This window comes from Mauremys mutica, chromosome 9 (genome assembly GCF_020497125.1).
Source record: "Mauremys mutica isolate MM-2020 ecotype Southern chromosome 9, ASM2049712v1, whole genome shotgun sequence".
Classification (NCBI taxonomy): Eukaryota; Metazoa; Chordata; order Testudines; family Geoemydidae; genus Mauremys; species Mauremys mutica.
The window spans coordinates 96,544,135-96,568,935 of record NC_059080.1 but is presented as its reverse complement, the minus strand read 5'-3'; the positions used below and the strand labels follow the sequence as shown (position 1 = coordinate 96,568,935).

The window sequence follows — 24,801 nt, the reverse complement described above, 5'->3', positions numbered from 1 at the left end:
CAGGGCCCTATGCTGCTGATACTGGGGATTTGGAGGAGGGATAGCTCAGTGGTTTGAGCATTGGCCTGCTAAACCCAGGATTATGAGCTCAATCCTTGAGGGGGGCCATTTAGGGATCTCGGGCAAAAGTCTGTCTGGGGATCAGTCCTGCTTTGAGCAGGGGGTTGGACTAAATGATCTTCTAAGGTCCCTTCCAACTCTACAATCTAATCCTGTGATTCTAATGTGCAGAGGCTTATCCTGTTATCTTGATGGCAGGTGGACAACCTTGGTGTCATTAAAGTGACTGCACAAACTTTGTTTGGATAAACCCAGAGGGTTGTTTGCTAGGCAAACAGGGTATGATGAGAGTCCACCCACCCCATTTGCCTGTTTACTTACCGACTGCTTCTGAAAAAAACCCAAGAGGTTATTAAATCCCTACCAGGGGGTTCCTTTTTCATTTGTATTTGGAAGAGTCCCCCCATTTCAGAGGGGGCTTCTTTATCCAGTTATGAAACTTTCCACTGTGCTAGTTCTCTGCTGCAGTTTTTTCTCTAGCACAGCCAAGCCTCTCTCAACCCAGGATGCAGACTGTGATGACCCTGATGTCTTTGAAGCTGTGGACATAGCACTGAGAAAATATAATGGAGACAAAACAGATGGCAACCAGTTTGCTCTGTACATGGTGATGGAAGCCAAGAGAATAGTAAGTAAACTTTTCAAAATTCATCTTTGAATATTTTTTTTTATGGCCAGATTCTACCCATCTCCCTCACATGGACTCGCACCTTGGTCTGCATGATGTCCCAATGATATCAAAAGAACTGGTTGTAGAGTAAGGTACTAATCACCATGAAAAAGGGTAACAGAATCTGGTTCTGTGTAGTTCTCCTGTTTCTTAATAATAGTGAGCCTTTACTCACACTAGTAAGCAGTTCCTGTCAGTGGGATTACTTCTACCAGGAAATGCTCACCAATGTGAGTAAAGGGTTCAAAATCTGGCCCTACGAAAAAAACTTTAAATTCTTGTAATTAGGTCGAGGAAAGTACTAAAAGATCTATAAGTAAAGTAGCTCCATTGAAATCAAGGGGGATACTCAAGGAGTAACGAACAACTCAACATGAGAAATGGCATCTGAATCTGGCCCTGTGTTTGCACTATATGGCAGGGTCTCTCAAGTGCCTTCGCTTGCAGTACTAAAAGGTCAGTAAGTTACAGGACTAAGTAAGGAAACCTGGTTTCTTTTCACAACTATACCACTGACCCAACACTGTCACCTTACCAAGTCACTACGTGCGGATATTAACATTTACCCGTCATGGGGAAATCTTTGAGGCCTATAGCAGAAGCATACTTATTATTAAAAGAAACTTGATGTGATCTTGTCTTGAAAAAAGCTGGTTGCAATGTGGAAAATCTATTTGGAAATAACTGATTTGACAAATGATAGAAACATTTTGAATCATTTGTGAATATTATGATGGTCTCCAGTCCTGAGTCACATACCTACCTAAAACATCAATCAGTTTCTTGCTCATATATGGTGACAAGTGTAACAAAAGAGTATTTACTCCTGAGGGCCACACAATGATGATGTTGCTATAAGGATAATGATAAGCACTATTTTACTTGGGAACAACATTAACGTCTTTCTACTGCATTGGATTTTAAAATGTAGATCATCAGAAACAATATATTAATAAGAATATTTAGCACTCAAAGATCTCAAAGCACTTTACCCAGATAAGAAACTGAGCCCAGAGAGGTGAAGTGTCTTGCTCAAGGTCAAACAGTAAGCCAGTGTTACAGGTGGGACTGGAACCCACATCTCCTGACATCTAGACCCCCTTTCTCTAACCACTAGATGACATTGTCTTTTCTGGAAACAGAATAAAAAATATTGCCTGTGTTTTCTAGACTTGCTACGAACCACTTCCTGATAGAGAAAGGTGGGTGGAGGGACTTGAAGAGGCTCTCAGAGCACAGTATCAAGTATTAAAGTCCCGATTATGCAAACACTGCATTTGTTAATGTTAAGCACATAAATTCAATCATCTTCAATTAGACAACTCACATGTTTAATGTTAAGCACATGCATAAGTCTTTGCAGAATCAGAGCCTTAATGATACCTCATTCCTTTCTAGTCTTCTGGTAATACACATTTTTAATATTCATAACAGTCTATGCTGGACATTTTAATTTTAATATAGACGTGTTTATTGCAGTCACTCTTTGCCTTTCCTTATCTAGACACACTGATTTAATTTTACAGAAGATCTGAAGTGAGAATGCTGTGTTGCTTTGAATTTCTGATCTGTCTATGTTGGGGGGAGAGAAAGGGAGGAGCAAGAGGGAGGATTGCCAAAGCCCACAAGAGAGATTTGATCTGTTCTTAATTCTTCTTCTAAATATAGTCTAGATTTCTCTTATCACCTGTCCTGCAGTGCTGCATTCATCAAGTAAATGGCTTATTATTACATGTTCATGTACATTAAGTGTTGATAAGATAATTAAACATAAAGGCTGTCTAGCGGAAGATTGAGCCTGCCCTAATTAAAGACATAGCTGGTGGCAATAATAATGAAATTAATTATTATACCTATCTTGTGGAACTGGAAGGGATCCTGAAAGGTCATGGAGTCCAGCCCCCTGCCTTCACTAGTAGGACCAAGTACTGATTTTGCTTCAGGTCCCTAAGTGGCCTCCTTAAGGGTTGAGCTTACAACTCTGGTTTAGCAGGCCAATGTGCAAACCACTGAGCTATCCCTCCCCCATATAAAATGACAAACAACATAACATATGGAGCCAGCGCTTTCTCTCATTTACATCTGTTACTTGCTGAAGTAAAGTTATTCCAGATTATTCAGCCCATTGTGTTTTTTTCATCTTGCTTTACAGCCTGTGGAAATTATTTCATGCACCACTGAGCTGGAGCTGCTATTTTGTGCACAACAGGAAGTGAGAAAGAACACTGGGCCAAATTCTACTCTCACCAGTGCAAATCCATCATAATTCCACTAAAATCAACTAGACTTTAACAGAGTTAACTGTGGTATAATGAAGACAATAATCCTCTTGCTATATCCAACTGAAACTGCAGGGAGAGTTTAATTCTGCTGAATGTAATTCCCCATGTTCAAATTTGGCCAAGAACAGAACTTAATATAATAACTCATCTTTTATTATTAAATGCCACAGGATTCCTAGTGACTAAAAATGGCCATCCAAAAGATACATCTTCAAGAACTGCAGTGCCTTCTGATGCCACCTGAGGGCATTGATTCACCATTGAATTTGGAGGGTAGGAGGAAGTACCTTCTACTGAATGACCAACATCACATTAACAGCATCTCAAGGATTTTCTCAGAAGGATCCATCCCATCCTTCTACCGACCAGCCCTAACTATTATTAATAAAGGCTGACCCAAGCACAATCCAAAATGGTAGAGCTGCAGACCACCTAAGCAGCAGCTCATATTTGCTGAATCAGAGAGCACTTGAAATACTAGGATACAAAGGAGTTGAAAACATGGCTGCTTTCTGGCACTATTTTTTCATCCTAGAGACAGTATGTGGAACAACCTAGGCAGTGGCTAAATAGAACAAATGATATAATTAGATATGTTAATTAGTGAGTCAGAAAGATTTTGAAGATCTGCTCAATGGAGACATTAGCTAATTTAAAGCACACTTTTATCATTCCTTGCTCTACACAGTACAGTGTGAAAGCCCTTGAAACCCTTATCCCCTCCAATGACTTGCTGTCTTATCGCTATGCAAATGATGACTTGCATCTTGTTTTCTCCAGGCAGGCCCTGGCAAACAGTTCGTTGTGATGTACCGAATAAGAGAGAGCTCTTGTGCTGTTGGGGGAGATAAACTCTGGCAAGATTGTGATTACAGAGCATCTGCAGAAGCTGTAAGTGGCTGCCTTCTTTTAAAAAATTCTATATATGGAAGTAGCAATGTAACCAGCAAGATACCAGACTCTTGGGGACAGAGTGCACTTCTGCTATAAGTGACTCTGAAAATGGTATTGCGGGGTTCCATATTTATTGCTTCTCACTGGAGTTGCCGAGGAAATGTGCTCAGTTTCCAAGTAAAATGATGCAGCCTGATTCTCCTCTCACTTATTCCTAACTGATAGCCATTCAAACTCAACCTGGTGTCTGAGAGTCAAGCTGGGCAATCCCTTCTTGCATGCTATGACAGCAATTAAGGTCCTGCAGGCCAAGTTATGCCCTCATTCACAACTGTACAACCCTTGTTGCTGTCGATGGGATTGCACAGGTGTAAATACTATCGGTTTGTATTCCTTTTGTCCACTAAACATTGCTTACACTTCCCAGTTGTGTTTTATTATTGCAATAAACTACCACAGGAGTATTTCACAGCAATAAATATGGTGCTAACTGCATTTCTGCATCAGGTGGCTTAAAGACAAATGGTGTCATCTATGTTTGTAGGAATCAGGCGAATGTAAAGCTCAAGTTTATGTTGACAAGACTGAGAAAATCAGTGTTACACAGGACTGCAGAATTATCCCAGGTATGTAACTGCTCACAGTGGCATTATATAGTTGTATTGAATAAAATGAACAGCTACAAACTGCAAAAGAACTTTGTTGAGATTTCCAGGTGATTTTAAATTATTGTTTTCAGTGTTGTTGTAGCTGTGTTGGTCCTAGGATATGAGACAAACAAGGTGGGTGATGTAATATATTTTATTGGACCAACTTCTGTTGGTGGACAGGACAAGCTTTTGCGCTTCACAGAGCTCTTCCTCAGGTTTACAGAAGGTCACCAGAGTGACCAAACTAAACACATGGTGGGACAGATTGTTAAGCATAAAGTTGGGCTCCCGGCCAACAGCTGTTGCTCTCCGGCCATCCAGCTCTGAAGGCACCTCCACCACCAGCAGCAGCGCAGAAGTAAGGGTAACAGTATCACAGCCCCCTCTACAATAATCTTGTGCCCCCCCACAACTCCTTTTTGGGTCAGTACCCCTACAATTACACACTGTGAAATTTCAGATTTAAATATCTGCAAATATGAAATTTATTATTTTTAAAATCCTACGATCGTGAAATTCCACAAAATGGACTGTAAGTTTGGTAGGGCCCTAGTCATGAAACCAGTGTCTCTGTTAAGTCCCGGCTTCTGAGTGTCCAACAGAGTTATGAATTTAAGTTATCAGGCTCATCTTTTGGAGGTGTTGTGCATGTTTCCTTTGAGGATGAGGACTGATAGGTCAGCTGTGGGTGATTGCTTTGTGAAAAACGTTTGCCTATGGGTGATAAGGTGTTTTTGTCTTTTATCATTTTTCTGTGTGAGTTCATTCAAGAGCATAGTGATTGTCTGGTTTCATCCACATAGTTGTTGTGGGGCATTTGATTCACTGGATCACCACATGTTGTGATAGGCAAATGAAGGACCCATGGATCTTGAAAGGTGTGTTGTGAGGGTACTGACCAACATAACCGTGGAGAGATCTCTGTAGGTTTTCCATCTGTTGCTCTAGAAGGGTCTGGTGCTGCCTTGAGTTGACATGTCCTGGTCTGTGGGGAGCTTGCTCTATCTCTATCCCCACCCCCTGAGGCACAACAGATGTTCAAATAAAGGTAGCAAAAAGCTTTGTTATAGGGCAAAAATGTATCTTTTTTTCACTTTCTTCATACTCAAAAATGGCTGAACTGGTTTTGCTCAAACTTACTCCCCCCAACCCCCCAATGACTCTTCTGACTGAGTAAAAAATGAGGAAAAATTCATCCCAAAAAGTAAAAGTTTGACAGGATTATAATAATCTGAAAAAGGCCCTTTGGAATGGAAATATTTAGGCAACCTTAACCATAGTTGGTGCCACATGGTCTGCTTATAATCAGCACATCCCCCACCCCCCCACCAATGTAGTCATTAAATCTATGTGTAAACTCCTGTACTAGAAACAAGTTACAATGATTGAAAGCATCACAGCAGAGATTCTTTCTTTCAGTGTCCATGTTTTACTACCAACTACATCATATTTTGTTTCAGATGCATTTGTAAGGCAACGGTGACATCTAGTTGCCAGGAAGGTTAATAAGCAGGATGTGCGTTCCTTGGTTAACTCAAGGAAGGGATGGTTTTGAAAGCTGAAAATCTACATTTGAATTGAATATATCAGCTGCGCAGCATCAGAGGCATAGCTGCAGTTTTGCAAAAAGTGTAGATGTTCTTCACTGCTCTTGAAAAGAGCTAAAATTGTGAGTAAGGCCACAATCACTTTAGAACAGGATGTGCTGGATGTTTTGGGGCATTCTGATTTGTGACTGCACACAATGACAAATAAGGTCAGCTACACTGGTGTAAAGGAGGAGTAGGTAAATTACTTACAGCAGAGTTACTGCAGATTTACACTGGTGAGAGCAAAATGTTGTCCAATGATCCCTACAGGAAGAGGTAAACAATCAGATCAGTCTGGTGAAGGATTTCACAGCTCAGTCTCTAATGAGTAATATATTGCTCAGCCTTCACTAGTGGAACTTGTCCTTAAAGAGATATTGGGCCAGTTCCTTGGCTGGTGTAAATTGGCATCATTCCCACCAGCAGGGGATCTGGTCCACAGATTTTACTTAAATTCCATAGAGATCTGATATTGTCTCACGTTGATTCTCAAGGTCACTGAATTATGAAATTAATTTATGCACTGAACTATGAAATTAATTTATGAAAATCCAACTCCTGCTTACAAGGCAGGAAAGGGGGTTAATAAGATTAGTGGCAGGGAACAGAATCTGGAGCCTCCTCCTTCCAGATTGCCTATTCAAATCCAGCCCAGCTTGATGGTGCCTGAAAGTTGATTCCATTTAGTAGGTAGTGGGCAGCCTACGCTGGGGCAATTCAGACAATGCATCTGAAGAGTAGCTGGACCTACATCTGGAGGGGAGATCTGAGTCATGATGGCCCACCTCAAAAGGTGCCATCTGAAATTTTAATGTCAAGTTTTCCACTGCAGTGTGGTGTGGAGTACAAGCTGCTGCACATTGACTATGAACTCTCTGGTAAAAACCACAACCTCCTGGGGAATCTCCCTTTACTGCAGCTGCTGGCTGGGGCTGATGGATGACTTCCTCTGTTGCACAGTTTCAAAGCTGCATGCTGTATTTTCACATTAAAAGTAGAGAAGAGCCCAAAACTAAACTTTAGATCCAAAGACTCCTGAACTTGGGTGGGTGGTTTTGGCATCTGAACTCAGATCTGGATCCAGATGTCAAAGGTGCCCCATACAACTATATTGAACTGAGCCAAAAAGTCTGGTTCTGAACACGGGGGACTGAAATCTGGATCTGTATTTTGCTGCTCAAGCGCTTCGCCAATCAAAAGGAATGAGGATTCTTCCTTAAACTCTCTTGCTTGTTCACAAAAAAATTGGGAGCTAAACAACTGAGGCTGTTTTATTAAGCAAAGAGCTGAATTTTTTGGTTGGTTTGTATTTTTTTCAGCTGAAGGAAAGGTGAATCTTTCCCATGTCCCGTGTCTTGGATGCTATCATCCCATACCGGGGGACAGCCTACAATTGTTACCCATTTTGAGATATGCTATTCGGATCTTTAATGATCAGAGTGACCAATCCTCCCTTTTTGAAGTTGGTGAAATAATAAAAGCCTCCAGGCAGGTTTGTATATCAGATTTTTTTCTTTATTTTATAAAAGATATAAAAAACCAAAGTACCTTCTATCTACCTGTAGTTAGTTCCATTTTACGATAGTAAAATATGTAATATAAAAATAACAATTTTAACTTCTATAGAGGGGAACACTGAGGGACAAAAGGCTAAATGCCTGATTTCTTTCAGTGGTTTTGCACATGGCTTCTGAACTGCTACTGAACATAGTTTGTCCTTGTCTCCAGTTTCAACTATAGTGTTCAGCACTGGTATAGCTGTACACATCACCAATGTATATCATCAGCAATTGGTATATTTTGTGGTTTAGACAAAGCTAAAGAAAGAAAGAGGTTCAGAAAAATAAAAAGCCCACACTCTGGCTGTGAGACAGAAGTGGATTTTGCATTTTGGTCTTCAGTGGGAATTTTGAGTGTACAAGGAATGCACATTCAAGTCCCCAAAGTTCCATGTCAATTTGTGTTCCATGAAAGGGTTACATATCTGTGGCCTGGTCTACACTACGCGTTTATACCGAATTTAGCAGCGTTAAACTGATTTAACCCTGCACCCGTCCACACAACGAAGCCCTTTATATCGATATAAAGGCTCTTAAAACCGATTTCTGTACTCCTCCCCGACGAGGGGAGTAGCGCTGAAATCGGTATTGCCATGTCGGCTTAGGGTTAGTGTGGCCGCAATTCGACGGTATTGGCCTCCGGGTGGTATCCCACAGTGCACCATTGTGACCGCTCTGGAAAGCAATCTGAACTCAGATGCACTGGCCAGGTAGACAGGAAAAGCCCCGCAAACTTTTGAATTTAATTTCCTGCTTGCCCAGCGTGGAGCGCTGATCAGCACGGGTGGCCATGCAGTCCCAAATCCAAAAAGAGCTCCAGCATGGATCGTACGGGAGATACTGGATCTGATTGCTGTATGGGGAGACAAATCTGTTCTATCAGAGCTCCGTTCCAGAAGACGAAATGCCAAAGCATTTGAAAAAATCTCCAGGCTATGATAGACAGAGGCCACAGCAGGGACTCAACACAGTGCTGTGTGACAACCGTAACGGAAAGCCAAAGAATCAAATGGACGCTCATGGAGGGAGGGAGGGGGGCACTGAGGACTCGAGCTATCCCACAGTTCCTGCAGTCTCCAAAAAGCATTTGCATTCTTGGCTGAGCTCCCAATGCCTGAAGGGTCAAAAACATTGTCGCCAGTGGTTCATGGAATATGTCATCAATTACCCCACACCCAAAGAAAAGGGGAAAAAATCATTTCTTGCCTCTTTTCAATGTCACCGTATGTCTACTGGATGCTGCTGGTAGACGGGGTGCTGCAGCGCTAAACAGCAGCATCCTCTCCCCTCCACTCCCCTCTGGCAGAGGGTACGGTACAAAATGACTGATAGCCGTCCTCGTCATCATCCTGTGAGTGCTCCTGGCTGACCTCGGTGAGGTCGGCCGGGGCGCCTGGGCAAAAATGGGAATGACTCCCGGTCATTCCCTTCTTTAAGCTTTGTGTCCTGGAGATTCAGTCCTGGCAGATGGTGCAATAGGGCTGGTAACCGTCCTCCTCATAGCAGCTGGAGGCTGAGCTCCTCTCTCTCCCCCCGCTCCCCTTTCATGTCTAATGGAGATTCTGGACTATCATAGCGGGAGGCTGTGCTCCTCTCCCCACCCCCCGCCCTTTAATGAGTAATGGAGATGTCCTGCCTGGAATATCATAGCAGCTGGAGGCTGCCTCCCCCTCATTTTATCTCACTAAAAAGTCAGTGTTTCTTATTCCTGCATTCTTTATTACTTCATCACACAAATGGGGGGATAACTGCCACAGTAGCCCAGGAGGGGTGTGGGAGGAGGGAAGCAACGGGTGAGGTTGTTGCAGGGGCACCCCCTAGAATGGCATGCAGCTCATCATTTCTGCGGGATATCTGGGGCTCTGACCCGGTGCGGCAGTGCTCTCTGGTTCTCTAGTAGACTTACCCCATATTCTAGGCAGGACTGACTCTATTTTTAGACAAAACATAAAGAAGGGAATGACCTGGGAAGTCATTCCCATTTTTGTCCATGCACCCCCGGCTGACCTCGGCGAAGCCAGCCAGGAGCACCCATGACAGCAGCCGACAGTACAATATGACTGATAACCGTCATCGCCAATTTCCAAAGCAGCAGACAGTGCAATAGGGCTGGTAACTGTCTCTGCTACCTTGCAAAGGCAAATGAATGCTGCTGTGTAGCACTGCAGTACCGTGTCTGTCAGCAGCATCCAGTACACATACGGTGACAGTGGAAAAAAGGCTAAACAGGCTCCATGGTTACCATGCTATGGCGTCTGCCAGGGCAATCCAGAGAAAAAGGGCGCAAAATGATTGTTTGCCGTTGCTTTCACGGAGGAAGGATTGAGTGATGACATTTACCCAGAATCACCCGCGACACTGTTTTTGCTCCATCATGCATTGTGATCTCAACCCAGAATTCCAATGGGCGGGGAAGACTGTGGGAACTATGGGATAGCTATGGGATAACTACCCACAATGCAACGCTCTGGAAATCAACGCTAGCCTCGGAACATGGACACACACCGCCGAATTAATGTGCTTAGTGTGGCCGCGTGCACTCGACTTTATATAATCTGTTTTAAAAAACTGGTTTATGTAAAATCGGAATAATCTCGTAGTGTAGACATACCCTGAGCCAGGGACTCAGCTTAGGCATCGGTATGACAGAGCTCTAAGATATGTTTCTGATTTGATTTTAAGTATTATATAACTTAACGCAATCTAAGTTTACTTTTCCTTTGCATATTTGAATGCATTTATCTTTTTGTATTGTTCCACAAGTCAGTTTGAGCAACAGTTTAACTTGCTCAAAATATCATGAACCAAATCAATTGTATTAAGAAACCAATTTCCACCCTTTATTTGTTAATGGCATTGATCACCTTAGCTGCAAGACACAGGGGCCTACACATTCCTTAATCCAAGGGGGGCTGCAGCGGAGCAGCTGGAGAGGAGATTGCTATAACACCTACGCACTCTAAACAGTCTTCATGTCAGACTAGAATAAATTAAAGGATTTCATTGAGATGTACTGGGGAAGGAATATTATGTATTTTTATGTTGATCCGGCATCCCTATCACTTCTACATATGGGGCCTGATCCAAAATCCATTGAAGTCAATGGGGTTAGGTCTGCTGTGATGCAGAGCAGATAAGGCTACTCTGCTGTTCCGTGAGTTGGGTGCAGTAGCCACGAACAGTGAGCTGCATCCTGGGTCCAGGCTGGGGGATGGATTTTGCCTCTCCCCTTTCCAGAACTTCACTTGCATAAAGTCAGAGTATTTGGGATTCATGTGGATTAGATAAACTGCACCCTTAAAGCAGATATTATTGGAAGTTGCCATTTAACAAACAAGAAAGTGACTAAAATCCTGAACAAGACAGAAGAAAATGCCCACGGCATGAAACAATTCTTAGTAAATAATAATTGCCGCACACCTGATAATAAATGACACCTGCAACTCAAAGTTGCATTATTCAGATATTGTTATGCCATGTGCTATACCTAGGGTCATAGAAATTGCCACACCAGATCAGACCAGTATCCTTTAGTCCAGTAGCCAGTATCAGATACTTCAAAGGAAAATGTAAGAAACCCTGCACTGTGAAGTGGGTGGGGGAGGGGATTGGAATCTGAACCTGGATCTGGTTACAAATTTCACAGCTAGCCCCTATGACTCAGTTTACCCTACTGTAAAATGAGAAGAATAATTTCCTGCTGCACTGGGCTGTTGTGTGGCTTAATGAGTGCAGAGCAATGTGAAACCTTTGGATGGAAGGCATTACAGATGGACAAAGTATTATCGTCTTGCTCTTTATTTGGTGATTTTATTTAATTCAATATGTATTTGAAATAAAAACTATTATCTCCTAAATATTTGTTCCAGGTGGTGGCTGGATGGAATTATGCAGTTGAATATGAAGTCAAGGAGACTAGTTGCACCAAGAATAATTTTCAGGATTTAAGTCCTGAGTGCAAACCCATTGTTGGAGGCGTAAGTGGTGGTCACGTACAGTTTATCAAAACAGCTTCTTATGTTGGTAATTAATTACTAAGATTTTGATTCAACAAAGTATTTAAGCACCTGCTTAACTTAAGGTATGTCCACACTGTGGCTGGTCCATGTCAGCTGATGAAGCTTGGGCCACAGGGCTATAAAATTGCAGCATAATTGTCCAGGCTCTGGCTGGGTCCAGAGCCCAGGTCCCAGCCCAAGCCCAAATGTCTACACTGCAATTTTATAGCCCCGCAGTCTGAGCCCCGCAAGCTCAAGTCAGCTGACACAGGTCAGCCATGGGCGTTTTATTGCAGTGTAGCCATAACCTTAAAGTCAAGGGAATTTAACCACAGGCTTAAAAGTTAAACATGTGCTTAAGTGCCATGTTCCTTAGGAATGGATTTCAGCGCATGTTTAAGTCTTTTGCTGAATCAAAGCCTAAAAAGGCCATGCCCCTGAAATGTTTGCAAATTCTCTTATGCAGTCTGGCCAAGGGAGCTGCACTGGGAGAGCAGTAATGTGGAAATTAAAATGCTTCAGGCAGATATTTCTTAGGAAAAGCAAGTTGCTAAATTACTGTTATCTGCACTGCAGTCTATATGGGAAAACTTCTAAGGATATGATAAATAAATACACATGTTCCAGCTAGGCTGTGCCATAAGTTACCAACTGCCTTGGTTATAGGTACATCTTTCAGGAGAATGGTTGAAACAGTCATTCTTTTTCTCCCCAACTGGGGCTAGTGGTGGCAAAAATTGCCCTGTGGATGGAAAAGACCATGCTACCAAAACTCATATTTCACCAAAAACTAGTTGTTCCAAACAAGCGCCTCTGCAGAATACCTTTCCTGTTGCTCATCTGTACCTTGAGAATGCTACTCAATTTTAGAAGCGTTGATGGAAAGGATAAGAAATGACTGCATAGTGAAAGAAGAGGGGGGCAGGGTCAGACTATCTGGATTCATTTTCTGGCTCTGACACTGACTTGCTCTTTAACATTCAACAAGTCACTTAACCCGTCTGAGCTTCAGTTTCCCCATCTGTCAAATGGGATATCTGCCTATGTCACATGTATTCAGGAGGGCTACCAGTAATGGCATGTAAGATTGACCCACATATGGTCTGTAAGACTGGGCCTTAGCCATATAATACCTGAACCACTGAACTTAGCTGCCCATTGGTAGGTATTAGCAGGATAAGCAAGTCCCTTCAGCACATTTCCAGTAGTTCTGAATTGCTATCTTATGCTGCAAGTTTTACTAGTGTGCGCCCTGGAAATTGTTCACAGCAGTATTAGAAAGACTGGCCCCTCAGGTATGTCTACGCTTCAGTGTAAGCCCAGAGTTCGAACTCGGGCTCAAGCCTAACTCCCCTTCTGCCTGACCACAAATCACACTCACCCAGGGCTCGGACCCAGGCTCCCAGAACCTCATGGCCATGACTCCTGCATCTACACAGCAAAGAAATGAGGCTTGAATCCTGGGTCCTGCCTTGACTCAGGCCCTCCATGCCTGGGGGGGTCCTGGGTCTGAGCCCTGGGTTAGCATGGTTTGTGTGTAGACAGAAGAGGGTAAGACTTGAGCCTGAGTTTGAACCCTGGTCTTACACTGCAGTGTAGACATACCCCAAGGGTATGATTCTGTAGGTACTAAGCATTCTGACCTCCCATTGAAGACAAAGGGAGTTGTTCAGTACCTTTCAGGACCAAGTCAAAATCAGTCCCATTAATCTTTTATCAAAAATCTATCTATAAAGGGCTCTTCCCATTTTCTTAGAAGGATTTCCCAAGATCATCTTTTCTCCTGATCAGAAATCATTGAACCTGATTTTGATCTCATTCACACCAGTGTAGATCAGGAGAAAAGTCACTGGAGACAGACCAGTGTACAAGACAACACAAGTAGGTCTCTCATCTCTCTGCACGACCCAGCATTTGTTTGCTGTGAAGAAGGGCATCAGGATATTTACAAATGTGCTTTTTAAGTATTTCTAAGAGAAAACAAAGAGCTTTTTTTTTCCCCCAACCCAGCATGTAGGTACCTGTGAAGCCAAGGCCTATGTGGATCTTAGTAACACAATTGTGGATGTTGCACAGAAATGCAAGTTTCCAGGTATGTGACAACCATCTCATAGACTCATAGACTTTAAGGTCAGAAGGGACCATTATGATCATCTAGTCTGACCTCCTGCACAATGCAGGCCACAGAATCTCACCCATCCACTCCTGTAACAAACCCCTAACCTATGTCTGAGTTACTGAAGTCCGTCAATTAAAAAATGTTAACAGTTGGTTACAATTACAAATTGAAGAACAAAAGTGCCAAGGAACTAAAAAAATCATGGAAGGGGAAAAGCTACTCTGCTGGCACAGCAAAACAATAAGGCCTTTTTCCCCCACAATGGAATATTAACAGATAATTTTCTCATTTCCTACAAGTATTGAAAATGCAGGGGAAAGTTCTCTTCTCTGATCTTTACACTGCCTTATGTCTATGACATGTGAAGCTGGCCGCTGAACCCTGAATGGGGATCAGCAGGGTTGAGCTCAAGGTCAAACCCTCCATGAAGATCAGCAAGGCAGCTCAGAGAGTATACTTCTCCCTCTAAACTTTATTTACAGATAAAATAAACACCATTATTTCTTTCCTCCTCCACCATCACCACTATCATAGGAGATATCCTTTAAAGAGAAGTCATTATCACATAGTATCTTCAGTAAGCAGTTTTGTCTGTTGTGTTTCCAGAAGAACTGTATTTTCCCAGGAGCTCTGATCTACCACTCCAAATAGAAGTAGAGCTGCAGTGGGTCTCAATCAGGGATACACGTACCCTGGGGGTATGCAGAGGTCTTCCAGGGGGTACATCATCTCCTCTAGATCAGGGGTTCTCAACCTTTTTCTTGCTGAGGCCCACCCCAATATGCTATAAAAACTCCACAGCCCACCTGTGCCACACACCTGGTTTTCTACATATAAAAGCCAGGGCCGGCATTAAGGGGTAGCAAGCAGAGCAATTGCCTGGGGCCCCATTCTACAGGGGCCCCCACGAAGCTACGTTGCTCTGGGTTTGACTTCAGCCTTGTGTGGTGGGGCTCAGGGCCCCAGGCTTCAGCCCCATGTGATGGGGCTTTGGCTTTTTGCCCTCGGCCTCAGTGAGTCTAACGCTGGCCCTGCTTGGCGGAGCCCCTGAAACCTGCTCACGGCCCCCCAGGGGGCCCTGGACCTCTGGTTGAGATATTTGCCTAGTTTTACAATAAGCTACTTTAAAGGCGCTATTGAAATCAGTACAAACTAAAATTTCATACAAACAATGACTGGTTTATACAGCTCTATATACTATACACTGAAAAGTAAGTACAATAGTTATATTCCAATCAATTTATTTTATAATTATATGGCAAACATGAGAAAGTAAGCAATTTTTCAGTAAGTGTGTGCTGTGCCACTTGTATTTTTATGTCTGATTTTGTAAGCAAGTTGTTTTTAAATGAGGTGAAACTGGGCTACGCAAGACAAATCAGACTCCTGCAAGGGGTACAGTAGCCCGGAAAGGTTGAGAACCACCGATTTAAAGAACTTTCACAAAGATACAGATATATGAACAAGAAAAAAAAGGCATAGCAGAACAACCCCTTTAACATGCACAAATTATTACTCCACATTCACAATTTGATTTTGTACGTACATCACCTCCTTAAATCAAAGAGCCATAGCCGCTTTGGCTGGTGCTCTCAGAGCCTGTCAACTGGACTCAAGAATTCATCTAGAGCTACCACTGTTTTTATTTCATGTTACATCACTGTCCTTCATTCGATTCTTAAATTTGATAACTTGAAAACAATTTCTTTTCAGGGGTAAATTATCCCACCTACACCTGATTCATTATTACCCAGCACCATACCTCTGACCAGACCTTTTTGTTTGTTGTCACTTCTTTATAGTCTTCTCTTAGGACATAGATTGTTACCATTCCAAGACTTTAGATCTGCAGGTATAGGGTCACTGCATGTATCATGTGCTGCTTTCCCACCCATTCATAGACTTGTTTTGCTTCAAGGAATGATTATGTAATTCTTCAAACTACAATAACTATTGCACATAGTGTGCACTCATAGATTTCAGGGATGAAAGGAGCTTCCTGTTTCCTCTAGTCTAGCTCATCACCCAAGTTCAGATGTTTCTCCTCTGACAGATTGCCACCCTTAATTTGTACTCTCATTTCCATGAGGAGCAGTGTATTGATCAAATGCACTGTTTGACCCTCGGCGACTAAATTCTGCTTTCTCCTGAACACATCATTGATGTGACAACACAAACATCTACCAAATCAAGCCCCAAAATATTTTAGGTCCCACCCTAGCAGACTCAAACACAGTCAGGCCTGGCAGAGAGAAACTTCTCCCTCAATGGTTCGTCCAAGCCCAATGCACACTGAATCGTTTGTTCCTTAGATTTACTTGAAACCTGATGTTTCTTTCAGTTGATGAAACTGCACCTCCTCGCATTTCCATTTGTGCTGGCTGTCCAAAGCCCATCCCAACTGACAGTACAGAATTGGAGGAACCACTGAGAGCTTCCCTGGAGAAGTATAACGAAGAGAGCAATGATGACTTCTATTATAAAGCTGAAGCAATATCACATGCCACCGTTCAGGTTGGGATTCCTCTTTCCTTTTCATGTTCAATTTTATTTAGGACCACCTCTCAATATTTCTTAGATATGGGCCAAGATATGGTGATGCCAGGGCTCAGGGCTGAATCAGGGTTAAGGTTTAGATTTGGGTTTGAAATCTTGGGAGCTGGTCTATCTGCCCAAGTGTTTATACCACTTTGATCACCAGGATATCTGAATGCCCATTCTTGCAAATTTCAGCCATCTGAGGATGCATCCAAAAGGATCCCCACCCCCCACAAAATCTATCAACATATTTTTGTCTTATCTGGGTGCAAAACAATAGGGCAGGATTCCGATTAAGGAATCTGATGTTTGTTACACCCCTCTTCTTTACCAAACCTTTTGGCATCATTTCATACGGCATCAGAAATAGAAAAGACCTATGAGTAAGATCATCCAGTTCATCCTCCAGGTCACCATATATTCTCTGTCTATCCTATAGTAGGTTTTAAAATCCCAAGCAATTGAGCCTTCACTGTTTTCCTTGGGACTCTGTTAACTTGCATCCTGAGTAATGCTCCAGAGCAGTGGTGGGCAACCTGCGGCCGATGGGCCCATCACAGTAATCCACTGGTGGGCCACAAGACAGTGTTTACATTGACCGTCTGCAGGCACGGCCGCCCACAGCTCCCAGTGGCTGCGGTTTGCTGTTCCCAGCCAATGGGAGCTGCGGGAACTAGGGCTGTTGATTAATCACAGTTAACTCATGAAATTAACTCAAAATTAATTGTGATAAAAAAATTAATTGCGATTAATCGCACTGTTAAACAATAGAATACCAATTGAAATTTATTAAATTTTTGGATGTTTTTCTACATTTTCAAATATATTTATTTCTATTTCAACACAGAATACAAAGTGTACAGTGCTCACTTTATATTATTTTTATTACAAATATTTGTCCTGTAAAAATGATAAACAAAAAAAAGTGTTTTTCAATTCACCTCATACAAGTACTGTAATGCAATCGCTTTATCGTGAAAGTTTAACTTACAAATGTAGGGGTTTTTTTGTTACAGAACTGCACTCAAAAACAAAACAATGTAAAACTTTACAGCCTACAAGTCCACTCAGTTCTACTGCTCATTCAGCCAATCACTAAGACTGGAATGGTGGCTGAAGCATGAAGGGGCATATGAATGTTTAGCATATCTGGCACGTAAATACCTTGCAACACTGGCTACAAAAGTGCCATGTGAACGCCTGTTCTCACTTTCAGGTGACATTGTAAATAAGAAGCAGGCAGCAGTATCTCCTGTAAGTGTAAACAAACTTGTTTGTCTGAGCGATTGGCTGAGGTAGGACTGAGTGAACTTGTAGGCTCTAAAGCAGGGGTGGGCAAACTTTTTGGCCCAAGGGCCACATCTGGGTATGCAAATTGTATGATGGGCCGTGAATGTTCACAAAATTGGGTTTGGGATGCAGGAGGGGGTGAGGGCTTTGGCTGGGGGTGCAGGCTCTGGGGTGGGGCCAGAAATGAGGAGTTCAGGGTGCAGAAGGGGGCTCCAGGCTGGGGCAGGGGGGTGGGGGGTGGGATGAGGGCTCCAGCTGGAGGTGCAGGCTCTGGGGTGGAGCTGGGGATGAGGGGTTTGAGGTGCAGGAGGGTGCTCTGTGCTGGGACCGAGGGGTTCGGAGGGTGGGAGCAGGATCAGGGCTGAGGCAGAAGGTTGGGGCATGGGAGGGGCTCAGGGGTGCAGACTCCAGGCAGCACTTACTTCAAGCAGCTCCTGGAAGCAGCGGCATGTCCAGGGGCAGCTCTGTTTTTTGCCGCCCCAAGCATGGCAGTCATACAGATTCGTCGGCATTTCTGTGAGTGATCTGATGATCCCGCACCTTTGGCATACCCGCCGCCGAATTGCCACCGAAGCCGCGGGACCAGCGGACCTCCCGCAGGCATGCCACCGAAGGCTGCCTGACTGCTGCCCTCATGGCGACGGCACGCCACTCCCCACAGCTTGCCGCCCCAGGCACGTGCTTGCTGTGCTGGTGCCTGGAGCCGCTCCTGGGCATGTCTCCCATCCGGCTCCTATGCGGAGCTGCAGTCAGGTGGTTTTGCGTACTGCCCCGTCTGCAGATGCCAGCTCCCACTGGCCACAGCTCCCAGCCAAAGGGAGCTGCAGGGGCAGCACCTGGGGCGGGAACAGCTTGTGGAGCCCCCTGGCTGCCTCTACGCATAAGAGCTGGATAGGGGACATGCCGCTGCTTCTGGGAGCCGCACAGATCCGCAGCACATCCACACGGAGCAGCCCCCAACCCTGCTCCCCAGCTGGAGTGCAGGAGTGGGGCAAGCCCCAGAGCCCACTCCCCAGAGGGAGCTCGAGGGCCAGATTAAATCGGCTGGCGGGCCGGATGTGGCCCAGGGGCTGTAGTTTGCCCATCCCTGCTCTAAAGTTTTATATTTGTTTTATTTTTGAATGCAGGGGGGGGTTTGTACATAACTCTACATTAATAAGTTCAACTTTCACAATAAAGAGATTGCACTACAGAACTTGTATTAGGTGAATTGAAAAATACTATTTTGTTTTTTGCAGTGCAAATATTTGTAATAAAAAATAAATATAAAGTGAGCACTGTACACTTTGTATTCTGTGTTGTAATTGAAATCAATATATTTGAAAATGTAGAAAGCATCAAAAATATTTAAATAAATGGTATTCTATTATTGTTTAACACCGCAATTAATCGTGCAATTGAGAATAATTTTTTTAATTGTGCGATTAATCATGGTTTTTTTAATCACTTGACAGCCCTAGTTTACACGTGATATATGATTAAAATAAAACAATCCTCATCTTCTTCACTTCAACAAAAATATCAGCCTCAATGCCCTGACTGCCTCTCTCCCAAAAGTCTGTGTGCCTCTTCCACATTGCTCCAGACACATGGTTCACCCTTCCTGAGCTGGTCTGAAAGGTCTGTATCCACTCCTCTCCTCACTGACGTGCTTCCTTATTGATCTGTTCCACCACTCACTGAAGTCAATGGAAAGTCAATTACCTCAATGGGCACTGGATCAGGCCCCAAGGCCCAACTCTTCTGTGAAGCCAACAAAGAATTAGCCAGCTAACAGATTTGTTAAATAATATCACAATATTAAAAACACTTCTAGCCCGCCATGGCATGCACTAGCCTCGCAGAGCAATCCACATTATCTTCTTGATCTTACCTGTGCTTCCTTCTTCAACTCTGTCCTATTGTCTAGAAGCCCCCTTGTTATATCATGAGTGAAATCAGTATATAAATAGTTTCAGGGAAGGAAACGTGGGTGAAATCTTGGCCCCATTGAAATCCGTGATAAACTCCCACTGACTTCAGTGGAGCCAGAATTTCACCCCATGTCTGTTGTTTCTACTGTGAGGTGCCTACCACCCTCTGAGATGTGGTAAAAAATACCACATAACAACAACAACAAATCAACTGTCCCAGGCACATTAATGAACCATTACAGTTCAGCTCTTTAATGTGTTTGGCAAATAGTTTGTTTTTTCAATGAGATTAGATTTATCAGACTCTTAATTTTACCTTGCCCAACTTCCTTTCCCTTATATTTAGCTCCCTACAGTGGTGTCTCCTAATGATTTCCTTCGTTAGTAATGAAATTACTGCAGTCATGCAGTAAAACAAAGCCAAACTTGTTCACGTTCTTTTGATCTTTTTGTCTCCTCCAATTTCAGTGCTATGATGATTTTTGAGTAAAGAAGATAGGTCAATTAGAATGATTGTCACTTTTACTGTGAAAGAGTTTTGTTTGTGTGTTTTTATGCACATACCCCTGGTGGGAAGGTGTTAAGTTTTAGAGCACTGTCTTTTCAGTAAACCTCTTGTAATAAAGACACATTTAATGACGAAAATCTTCTTACTGATTTTTCAGGTGGTTGCTGGACTAAATTATAATATAACATTTAGAATTAGGAAGACGAACTGCTCAAAGACAGATGTCAAGAAACTGAATGAAGATTGTGCGGCAACAATAGACGGTGTAAGTCAGGGGCCCCCAACGCGGTACCGGGGGCATCTATGTTCGCCTGCCTCATGGCCGCCGGACAAGCCGTCAATAAGTGTCACCACCAAAATGCTGCTGATTTTCGGCCTCTTGATGACGCTACTTCTTGGCAGCATTTCAGCGATGACACTTCTTGGCATTGCCACTTCTCGGCGGCATTTCGGCGGCTGCTTGTCCGGCAGCAATGCTCCACAGTGGCTAGTCGTCCAGCGCCCGCCACATGGAAAGGTTGGGGACCACGGTGATTGGGATGCTGTAGACCACCAAGTCAGAGAGATGGCTCCAAATTAATCCAATTGAATTGCACCAGAGATGATCATGTTGGTTTAAAAAAAAATAAAAATAAAAATAAAAAAAATAACCCCCACCAAACCAGCAACCCAGGTTTGGTGTTTTTATTAGATAACTTCAATTGGCCTTTGCTACCACTAGTCAGACAGACAATAAATGCTAGTCATTCCTCAATAAACTGAGGGAGTTTTCTCTCCTAGCATTATCTTTACCTTTATCATTAGCTCTGTGTGTGACCCAAGATATTGCCAAGGACAGCAGAAAGAGTTGCTTTGGCAGAGTCACTCCAACTGCACAATCTGTCTACTTAATGCAAAGCTAATTGGATATTTTTTGACCATTTTATGGGTTGTGGATTCAAAAAAGAAAGGCGGGGAGGGTCCTACCAGGATGCGGGCAGGCTGATGTTGCTGGAGTGGAGTGCTCCTATGGCTAGGGGCTGGCACACTTGGGGCAAAGGGAGGTATGCCAGTTGGCTGCTGTTGGGGTCGAACGATGGGTTAGGGCTGCTGGAGGAAGCACTCCTAAGGTTGGGGAAGAGGGCACCCCACACACACACCTTTTCCTACCTGGAAGAGCTCATTTCTGAGGGTTGAAAAATACTATGGCAAGGGGCAGTAAAGTCCGTTCCACCGAGGCACCCAGTAACAAAGGCCAATTTTGAAATGTTTGACCTTAACCTCTCTGTACCTCAACTTCCCCATCTTAAATAGCAATAATGACATCAACATTTACCTACCCTCAGGGGTGCTATGAGGATTACTTAGCTAATGCTTATAAAGTACTTTTGGAGATTAAAAGTGCTGAGAATTAGCATTATGAGTTGAACAGATAAGACGGATTCCACAGATATTCACATAAAGCTCCAGATATAATAAGGTCTTTAAAAGGTTCACTAAAATTGTATAGCCTTATTCATACATAAGTCTGTTCCCATGTTTGTGACATATTGTTGTTTTAAGAGCCCATGTTGGCTTTATTTATTTGTTTGTTTTTGTTTATTTGGTGACAGAGACCTTTGCTATGCACAGCACAAGTTTATGTGATACCCTGGACAAAGACAATACGCCCTAAGGTTAGCTGCATCAAAGAGGAGGTACGAATTCTCAATAAATATATTATTTCATTTCAGACTACTTACAACTCTATATGTGAAATTTGTAGTGGGGAAATATTTGTATCCCTTTGTCTCCCAAAACATCCAGTTCTCAGATTAGCTCATATTTTGTATTTTTAAAGAAAGGGAAATGGTCACTTTTAATCATCGTAGTAATGTGACCATTCCTCTTGCCCTCTGACCTCAGTGACCTAGGCTCAGCTAATGCAATGCATGAGGTGTGATGCTGGGCTAAGTAAGGATACATCTACACTGCATCTGGAAGCAAGCCTCACAGCCCAAGTCATAACATCAAAGCACCGTCTACACAGATATTTTCAAAGCAGTAGCAGGAGTCCTGATAACACAAGACTATGGTCCTGGACTGGGAAGCTCACTTCCAGATGCAGTTTAGACATACACTAAGAAACTGCAGAAGGTGCAGAATAAGAAGCAACATTACCATGAGTATAGAGACTATTCTGCCTGCCTGATGATTCGTTCTTTGTAGGATCTGTCATGCCCAATTCTGTGAGATGCTGAGCACCGTCAGTCTCCATAGACGTCTATGTTGATTGAGTTTCCAAACTGTGTTGGACAGGAACCAAACCATGTTGGATATTTGATGTGGAAAGAGCAATAAACTTCTGTGGGTCAGATGAATAGATATTCTTACAAAGGGTGTTCTATATTAGTTTAGACAGAGAGGGAGCCGTTTTGGTCACCTGGTATCAAACACAGAAGTTTTGTAGCATAGACATTAACCTACGGTTATTATTCTCTAGTGACCCCATACAATACAGATCTTCAAACCAGAAGCTAAAAATTCAATAAGTAATACTTCACTTAATAAAATAATCCAGGTCTTTGTTTCGTACTTGCTTTAGGACTAGACTGAAGTGTGCATCACAATCCTTCCTCAATACGATATTCTGTGCTTATAGAGGAAGCATTTTAGTTCCAGAATTCAAAAGTATTGTTCACAGTCTAAAACCAATGTATACACTTATAAAGTGTGTCAGCACTTGTCCTATTGTACTGTACTATTCTATCCTAAAGGTGGCTGGATTTCAGTGATGAGTGAAGCGTTTTCTTTAGCTAGAATCTCTAAAACACTATGAAGTGCTGTTATCACCCTTAGAGATATACATGGCTGTCCAGCTTAGTTCATGAGATCTCTTAACATATTTTTGTTAATTGATTGACATTTACACATAATCTGCAATTTGCTAGTTCTCAAATATTTGAAACTAAGGCAGGCAGTCAACAAAGAACCCCCCCCCCCCGTCTCACCTTCCTTTTAAGCACTATTTTTTTAAAAGGTTGGCAAGAGATGTCTACCTTTTACATTGCAACCACAAGCAGAATTGTTCCAAATGGTGTACTTTGTCTAATATCTCCTGTTCCTTTTAGACTCTATTAATAAGAAGGCCTCCAGGCTTTACTCCTTTCCGATCTCTAGCTGTGAAACCTGAAACCGCTCAACATACACCCCAAATTAAAAATGAAAAGGGACCTAGAGAAGAACAAGCGTCTATCATAGGGCCAAGAAAAGATGTTACGCATAAACCAGCACATGAACAGGGGCACAGACATGATATTGGGTGTGGAACAGAACATGAACATAGACGTGGACATGGACATGGACATGAACATGAACATGGGCGCAGACATGATACTGGGCGTGAACCAGAACATGAGCATAGACGTGGACATGGACACGAGGATGAACACAGGCGCAGACATGATACTGGGCATGAACCAGAACATGAGCATAGACGTGGACATGGACACGAGGATGAACACGGGCGCAGACATGATACTGGGCGTGAACCAGAACAAGAGCATAGACGTGGACATGGACATGAGGATGAACATGGGCGCAGACATGATACTGGGCGTGAACCAGAACATGAACATAGACGTGGACATGGACATGAGGATGAACACAGGCGCAGACATGATATTGGGTGTAGACGAGAACATGAACATGAGGATAAACATGGACGTGGGCACGGGCATGGAAATCATAAGGATAAACAAAAGAAGATAAAGGATAAACATAAACATTCCAAAGATGAGTCTTCTGAAGAATCCCATGAGAAGGTCACTAACCAAAAGGAGACATTGCTAGCTGCAGTAGCTGAAATACCAGAAGGTACACAATCTCCTAAGCCTGATCTGGTAGAGCTAGATGTGCTATCTAGTACTCAGCAGTCCACAATAGATCTAACAGATGATTTTATTGAGATCCCTGATCTCCCTACAGAAATCCTTGATCTCCCTGCAGAAACAGACAGCCCTGGAATTATTCCTGATATTCCTTTATTTGATGGGTTGCCAGATCTCCCAGAATCATTTGTCCCAAAGTGTCCTGGAAAGCCATGGAAACCAATCCTAGACCTCTCAACTACTACTAACAAACCTAAAGTACTGACAAAAGAGGATCTTTTACCACATCAATCTGAACGCACCACCTCAACACCAGAAAAATAAGCACCTACCCCCATGGTGCTCAGATTTTGATCTCATGGATTTTCTACTGTAATTCAAACAATTTATGGTCCATTTTTTTAGGCAACAAACAGAAAATCATAAAAATTATTTTTTTTTAAATGTATAGTACTATAGAGCAGTGGTTCTCATCTTGTTAGCTATGATACTTAAAAGGGTCACCAGCAGTTTTCTGGAGGAATTGAGAGCATGAGCCAATTCTCTGTGCCTGACTCTTTCCTCACACAGGTGTAGATCAGGAGTAACTCCATTAAAATCAATGAGTTAGGGTATGTCTACACTATGAAATTAGGTCAAATTTATAGAAGTCGTTTTTTTAGAAATCGTTTTTATACCGTTGATTGTCCCCACACAAAATGCTCCAAGTGCATTAAGTCGGCGGACTGCGTCCACAGTACCGAGGCTAGCGTCGACTTCTGGAGCGTTGAACTGTGGGTAGCTCTGGGTAGCTATCCCACAGTTCCCGCAGTCTCCGCTGCCCATTGGAATTCTGGGTTGAGATCCCAATGCCTGAAGGGACAAAAACAGTGCCGGGGGTGGT

At 43.1% G+C, this 24,801-nt stretch overlaps 1 protein-coding gene across 1 annotated transcript; it reads left to right on the top strand.

Moving 5' to 3' along the window:
• The first annotated feature begins 436 nt into the window (after positions 1 to 436).
• On the top strand, positions 437 to 24,529 carry KNG1 (kininogen 1). The gene is made up of 10 exons (XM_045030621.1): positions 437 to 688; positions 3,793 to 3,903; positions 4,451 to 4,532; positions 7,465 to 7,637; positions 11,574 to 11,681; positions 13,713 to 13,794; positions 16,163 to 16,335; positions 20,228 to 20,335; positions 21,663 to 21,746; positions 23,160 to 24,529. Exons 1-10 carry the CDS (start codon positions 494 to 496, stop codon positions 24,240 to 24,242), a joined length of 2,199 nt encoding a protein of 732 aa, XP_044886556.1. The 5' UTR covers positions 437 to 493; the 3' UTR covers positions 24,243 to 24,529.
• The last annotated feature ends 272 nt before the right edge of the window (positions 24,530 to 24,801 follow it).

Coding starts and splice junctions, on each gene's coding strand:
- KNG1 (XM_045030621.1), top strand. CDS start 494: ATGAAACTTTCCACTGTGCTAGTTCTCTGCTGCAGTTTTTTCTCTAGC. Junction 11,682..13,712: donor GCAAACCCATTGTTGGAGGC/GTAAGTGGTGGT, acceptor CCCCCAACCCAG/CATGTAGGTACCTGTGAAGC. Junction 13,795..16,162: donor ACAGAAATGCAAGTTTCCAG/GTATGTGACAAC, acceptor TGTTTCTTTCAG/TTGATGAAACTGCACCTCCT.